General features: G+C 38.6%; 1 protein-coding gene and 1 long non-coding RNA gene across 2 annotated transcripts in view; one reads left to right on the forward strand and one right to left on the reverse strand.

Moving 5' to 3' along the window:
* Nucleotides 1-745: 745 nt before the first annotated feature.
* Nucleotides 746-1,823, forward strand: LOC107589520 (uncharacterized). The gene is made up of 3 exons (XR_001609682.1): nucleotides 746-830; nucleotides 1,524-1,595; nucleotides 1,688-1,823. It is a non-coding gene; the product is annotated as an uncharacterized lncRNA (long non-coding RNA).
* A 2,380-nt stretch (nucleotides 1,824-4,203) lies between these two features.
* Nucleotides 4,204-7,497, reverse strand: part of LOC107589494 (ankyrin repeat and IBR domain-containing protein 1-like) — a 42,331-nt gene continuing 39,037 nt past the window's right edge. Inside the window, exon 20 of the mRNA XM_016277942.1 lies at nucleotides 4,204-4,553. Within this exon, the coding sequence (XP_016133428.1) occupies nucleotides 4,330-4,553 (224 nt within the window). The 3' untranslated portion in view covers nucleotides 4,204-4,329. The remainder of the gene's footprint in view (nucleotides 4,554-7,497) is intronic.

The following is a 7,497-nucleotide window of genomic DNA, read 5'->3' on the forward strand; positions in this document are numbered from 1 at the left end:
TGGGATTACCAGACTCTGCATATAAAATGATATGTTCTTTAATAACATGAAACTGTATGTTAATTCCGCTATCATTATTTACGGGGTTGCAATAATTTTGTTTCTCAGTTTCTGATAAAAATGAGGCAGGAGAGGTTTCTGTGAGAGTCTCTACCTATATATAGCACATATAAAATGAGCTTCACCAGAAGATTACGAGCTGGCTTATCTTTATCGGAAGTTCTAAATAGCGCTCCGTGCAGATGGTCAATTGTACTCTGCATGCATGTGGAAAGTTACCTGAGAGAGAGAGAGACAAAATATTTTGATCGCCGCCTAATGGCTAGCTGCAGTATAGGTCATAAAGCCCACTCTCTCCGATAAACGAAGTGGACGTGAGCCAAACTGGGGAAAAATACAAAAACATTTCATTAGACTTCAGAAAATATATCCCACATATGTTTTGTTTGTTTGTTTGTTTGCTTTGTTTTTATTTTGTTGTTGTTGTAATTTTAGGTAGGTCTTATCAAGCTGATATGTAGGCTATGTTCAGATGTTTGTTTTTTTAATAAGCTTGCTTTCGTTAGTTATTTTGAAGCAAAACAATATTAACCTCCATATTAACTGCAATTAATTTAGCTCTTACAAACTCCATTCATTCAAACTTTTTTTTTTTGGTAGATAATTCTAGTCTTAGGTGCATGGTATGGATTTTTCTCAAAAACAAATATTTACCAATAGTCTATTTTGTCTTTAATCAGATCATCAAAAGCTTGCTGATTTTGAGTCACTGAATAATCAGCACATCATGATTTCAAAGCAACTGTCAGCTCAAGAGATCAACGGCACAAGTGAGGAAACGGTTTCATTAATGGTAGCGCATTAGCATGTTTCATTTACAGTAGTTTATGAGTAACTTTATCTATTTGTTTGCCAATTTTTTTATTTATTTATGTATTTATTTATTTCCAAGTTCTGATTAGAGAGCTAGAGCAATGTAAAGCCAATTACACAAGAGTTAAGGACCGTTCACACCAAGCACGATAACTATAAAGATAACGATAAAGATATAGTTCTAAAAATCGTTCTCAATATTAAAGAATTGCATAGTTCACGCCACAACTATAACAATAACGATACAGAGGAACGATATCGTTGTGTGCACTTTCAAAACGATTTTTTCCCCTGCTGATGAACGATAAATCACTGACAGCCAATCAGAATCCATCCTGCTATCACGAGCTGGAGAATTTAAAGCGGCAGACGAGCGTGCGCTTAGAATAAACAGACGATATCGTTCGCTGGTGTGGACGCTAATATCGTTATCGTTATAGTTATCGTTCTTGGTGTGAACGGGGCTTTAGAGAACACTTTCAACTTCATGATGGTGAGTTGACATTTCCATTAATTTGTATATATATACAGTATATACAGAGAGAGAGAGAGAGAGAGAGATAATTCAGCAGTCAAAACTGCCTCAGTCTGAGTTAAATTAGTAAATAGTAATAATAATTGTTTCTTCTTTTTAATTATCTTTTCATCAGTAATGAAGAAAGAGTTCTTCATTCTTATAGCCAGATACAACACACTTAGAAAATGGTTGTCGTTTTACGATGGTGAGTAGTGACAGTTTGCATGGAACCAGTTTGATTAACCTTATGATCTAAATAATGGAAGGTTTAATTACACTTTAATCATTTTATCACAGATCAGTCTTGTAATCACTCTGTGGATGGCTGGATAGCTTGTCGTGGAAAGCTGTATTTATTCAGCTCGGATAAACTGAACTGGTCAAGCAGTCGAGATGTCTGTGTTTCAAAAGGAGCTGATCTGGTCACCATAACCAACCAAACAGAACAGGCAAGTCAGATAAATTATGAATTAATTAGTACTTGATGCAAGTGTAATGAGACGAATAACTTGACTTACAGCTGATGGGTGTCACATCGATCGGTTCAGGTCTTTTATGTTATTAGTTCTGGACTCTCATTGGTTCATGTTCATTTGCCTTGTCGTGGAAGTCGTGGCCTAATGCTTAGAGAGTCGGATTCATAACCCAAAGATTGTGGGTTCGAGTCTCGTCCCGGCAGGGATTGTAGGTGGGGGGAGTGAATATACAGCGCTCTCTCCCACCTTCAATACCACGACTGAGGTGCCCTTGAGCAAGGCAACCGAACCCCCAACTGCTCCCCACTGCTTCGGGTGTTCACGGTGTGTGTGTGTGTGTGTTCACTGCTGTGTGTGTGCACTTTGGATGGGATAAATGCAGAGCACTAATTCCGAGTATAAGTCACTTGGCCACATGTCACTTGTTATCTTGTTTAGCATTCCCATTTTGTCATTGGTTGTTTGTCGTGATTACCATGTGATTAAGTTCTTAGTTTGTGTTTTTGGGTCATCAACAAACTGCACTTGGGTTCTCTACCTCATCATCGTCTGTTTCATGACAGCGACTTTACAACATGATTTATGTTTTGATCATAAAAACGAAAGTTTATTTTAAGAGTATTTATTTATCTATTTTTTTATTTACTTACGTACTTATACCTTTACCTATGCGAACACAATGTTTTACACTATTGCCTATGTATTTATTCTCCATAAGGATTTTCTGGTCTCTAAAATTAAAGAGACGCACTGGACTGGCCTCAATGATCTGGAAACTGAAGGACACTGGGTTTGGGTGAATAACCAAACTCTAACTGAAACTGGAGTACAGTAAGAACTCTGCATGTGTGATTTTTTTTGGAAAGTTTGTTGCTTGACCACTTTTAATTTTCTAATATTTTTAAAGGGATTACACGTGTGTATTAGTATTTCAAAACCACCAGTTATTTATTCTCATTTTACTTGGTTTATTTTAACCAAATATATTATTGCTTGTTTGTTTCTTAAAGGTTCTGGTTCAGTGAGGGGCAAAGAGAACCTGATAACTGGAAAAACCAGGATCCGTCTGGAGAGAACTGTGCTAGTCTGGGAGATGAGAATGGCAACTTTCAATCTTGGTTTGATGCTTCTTGTAAAAAACAGAAAAAGTTTATTTGTGAAAAGAAATATTAATTCACATCAGTGATACATAATGAAACATCAGTGATATATCATGTACTGTGCATGTGCAGAACAAAATTGGGTTTGGATTTGCTTACTTTTACTCAACTAAAAATGCTGCATTTCTTCTGTTCTGTCTTTTAATGAATGAAATCTGAAGCAGATTACCTAATAAAACATAAGCTTTTTGTTTTGATAGCTCACACATCACTCATCTTGCTGTCAGTTTTAACATCAAAACTACATTTAATATCATCTGTGAAACTGAAGAAGCTGAAAATTTAAATAAATGTATAGTCAAGATCTGTTTTGCGCACACATCTAAAAATAATGTGTGCTATAGATAAATTAACAATGTAAATGTGTGCTACAGCTATTTCAAGTCACAGTAGGTCCCTGTGAAAAATTAAACAATTTAATCACTGCTAATTTGATTTTGTATGTTTACAACATGCAGTTTTTGCCGGTTCTGTTCTTTTCTTCACAAGAGATCACTAAATGCAGTCTCTACAGCTTTACGGATTCCTCTAGTATGTTTAATTGCTTGTGAAATTGCTCATCTGTATTTTAAGAGGTAGTTCACAAAATAGCACCACAAGTATATAGACATTACCAAAACATTTAGTGACTATCCTGAGCACTGACCTCAAAGGCACCAGACTATTTCATCATCATTGGATCTGACTGATCAGCCAAACCCTGACCTCTCCCATCCATATATCGTGGAGGCCGTAGAGAAGCAGATCCGCGACCTGGTGATTTTAAATAAATGAACAAAAACTATTTTTAAAGTTTGGGCTCCTAAACATTAGATCACTCGCACCCAAAGCAGTTATTGTAAATGAAATGATCACAGATAATAAGTGTATTTACTTGTCTCATTAGTGTCTAGTGCAGTTGTCGTTGCTAGGAAACGCTTGTTTTGTTTACCGTGTGGAGACACTATCGCGTTTGGTCTCGTTCTGTATCGCGTATCTTGTCATTGTCTGCGCTTGCTTGGCCATTTGTTGTGGAAAAAATAAGAAAAGTGTGTGCAGCTGAATTAATTTAGTATTTTGTTAGACGGGTATAAAAAAGCTTAGTTTACCGCGGCAGCCGTCACGCGTGACTGCCTCCTCTTGTGAAGACAGAAGAGTGGAAAGGCTCCACCAAACGCGGTGCAACACACAACTAAGACAAGTCCCGTCTAACACCAATGCACCTGGTTCACGCTTCTCCATTTCTTAACAAGCAATTCTGCTTTTATTTTGTGTTTTGGCACGATAAGAGCACTCAGTTGGTAAACATAATTAGACTTGTTCCTCACACTAGGTGCACTTCTTCCTCCCACTCTAAGGAGAGGTCGGTTACCTGCGGATCCCGATCAGTACTGCTCTCCGGACAAACTGCGCTAGTGAGATCTACACTGCCACTCGAACCCTCCAAGTCTGGCTCTGCTTTAGAAGGTTGTGCATCATCCACACATTCTAGCTCCAAAAGCTGCGATGCCAACACATCTGCGCTCTCTTTCATTAGCGATAGGGAACGCTGCTCAGGACTCCCCACCTCATTCTCCTCGCTTTTTGGAGGGGCAGATTGTCCCTCTCCAAAAACAGGTAGCTCAGGACTGGCATTTGCAGCGGCTGAGGGAATCAGTGCAATGCTCTGTGGATTCATATCGTGGAACCAGGCCATAATGTTGCCAAGCAGGTTGGCATTGGTGGAAGGGTCCAGGCAGTCTGGATCACTAGGGGTGAAGGCGTTACCCAAGGCATTAGGGTAGGAACTCATGTTAAAGGGTGTATAGTGGCTGGTAATGTTGCCCAGTCTCATAAGGCTGTCTCCCAGCTCCAGAAGCTCAGAGCTGCTCATGGAAGCTCGGGGGGGATCCGCAGTATGGGGCGCAGAATCCAGTCTAGAGGGCAGAGAGGAACCACTGGCACCAACAGAGGCATCGTTACTGAGCACATCCTGAGACTCGGGGTCCAAGGCCAGCCCGGACTCCTGTAGGGACAGCTGAATAGCCAACAAAATATTGGGGTCATCTTCATCCAGAGACCCAAGTTCCTGAGGGATAAAAAGGGTTCAAATTCTCAATATATGCTCTTTGACTCATTTTTAAGCTACAATACCATTCAAATGTATGGGGTCAATAAGTTTTTTTAAAAATAAATTATTACTTTTATTCAGCAAGGATGCATTAAAAAAAAATCATCAAGACATTAATAATGTATCAAATAAATGCTGCTTTTTAACCTTCAATTTATCAAATAATTCTGGGGGGGGAAAATGCATCACAGTTTCCACAAAAATATTAGGCAGCACAACAGTTTTTAACAATGATAAGAAATGTTTCAGCATGCTAGAATGATTTCTGGAGGATCATGTGACACTAAAGACCAAAGTAATGGCTGCTGAAAATTCATCTTTGCCATCACAAGAATAAAATACATTTTAAAACATATTCAAATAGAAAACAGTTATTTAAATTGTAGTAAAATTTCATAATACTGCTTTACCATGCATTTGATCAAATAAATGCAGCCTTGGTGAGACTTTTTCCCAAAAACATTCAAAAAATCCTACCAACCCCAAAATGTTCAATGGCAGTGTATGTTTTTAAATGTCGTTTCATGTTTAAATAGCATATAAAATATTTTCTGATTTATGAAAATGTATGAAATTTTGTTTAATTTAGCAATTTCATTGACTAAATTTAGATGCCATTTTATAGTAAGTTTGACAAAAATGAAAATATATGAAATAGTAACTAAATTATTTTATTCAAAATACAAAAATATGACCAAAACAAATAATTGTTGAAAAATTAACGCTGCATCAGGTTTAGGGCTGCAAAACGATTAATAACATTCAAAATAAACATTTATGTTTACATCCTATGTGTGTGTACTGTGTATATTTATTATATAAAATAAAAAATATATACATATATGTGCACACATATAGTATGTAAACAAACTTTTATTTTGAATGCGATTAATCGTTTTGCAGCCCTAATCAGGTTAGAAAATCTTTACATATAAACAGTATATTCACCGTGGCGATCCCATGTCTTGATGTATTGCCTCCCTCATGTGTTTCTGTAGACACAAATTGCGCATACAGAAATTTCAAACTCTGTAACGTCGACAAAGCAGCTCTTTCAGTTATGTCTATCCTAACTTTATGTGGGGTCACTATCTCTGCCTGGAGCTTTACCTAAAGTGTTGTCATTGGAGTCATGTGGTTCAGGGGTGTTACTGCGAAGGCTGTGCAGTCTGAGAAGGTCTCCTCTACGCCTCTGCCTGTGTCTCCGTCTGTACTGGAAATCTGAGTATTCCTGCAGTAACCATCAACCTCAGTTTAATTACAAATATACATGATTTGTTGTCAAGGAGCAGTAACTAAAGGGTTAGTTCACCCAAAAATGAAAATTAGACTGTTTTACTCACCCTCGAAGCATCCTAGGTGTATATGACTTTCTTCTTTCAGACGAATCCAGTTGCTGTTATATTAAAAATGGTCCTGGCTATTCCAAGCGTTATCATTGCAGTCAGCGGGTGTTGCGGTTGAACAGTCCACACGTTGTCAAATAAAGCGCGCGCATTCATAATAAACGTGCCTCACACCACTCCGGGGGGGTGGTGAATAATCAAACGTAATAAACACTTTTCTTTCACTTCTATTATCTGTCATACGCGGAAGGCGATCCGGCGGATGACGCAAGACACGTGGCGTTGCGTGATTAGTGACGAACGCGGAGAGAGAACAAAACAAAACGGCGGTCATGAATTAGAAGTACAAACCAAGGATTTGTAAAAAAAAATGTCAGAGGATTTCGATATAAACCAAGAGGAGACTGGTTTTCCATTGCTAAAGTAAAGAAACTTTACTTCCTCTGCTCCTACAAACAAACTCGTGAGACTAGATATCTCAGAGGCACGCGCTCTGCATACGTGCTCTGTCATCCACCGGATTGCCTTCCACGTATGACGGATACCGGAAGTGAGAGAAAAGTGTTTATTACATTTGAAATATGGATATTTTTCTTACAAAAACACATGGATTCCCTACAGGAGGCCTTTATTCACCCCCCAGAGCGGTGTGAGGCACGTTTATTATGAATGCGCACTTTATTTGACGACTTGTGGACTGTTCAACTGCAACACCCGCTGACTGCAATGATAACGCTTGGAATAGCCAGGACCATTTTTAATATAACTCCAACTGGATTCGTCTGAAAGAAGAAAGTCATATACACCTAGGATGCCTCGAGGGTGAGTAAAACATAGTCTAATTTTCATTTTTGGGTGAACTAACCTTTTATGTCAGGGGTGCCCAAACTCGGTCCTGGAGGGCCGGTGTCCTGCAGAGTTTAGCTCCAACCCTAATTAAACACACCTGATCCAGCTAATCAAGGTCTTACTAGGCATACTAGAAACTTCCCGGCAGGTGTGTTGAGGCAAGCTGGAGCTAAACTCTGCAGGACAC

This window comes from Sinocyclocheilus grahami, unplaced genomic scaffold, assembly GCF_001515645.1.
Source record: "Sinocyclocheilus grahami isolate Dianchi unplaced genomic scaffold, SAMN03320097.WGS_v1.1 scaffold116.1, whole genome shotgun sequence".
Taxonomy (NCBI): Eukaryota; Metazoa; Chordata; class Actinopteri; order Cypriniformes; family Cyprinidae; genus Sinocyclocheilus; species Sinocyclocheilus grahami.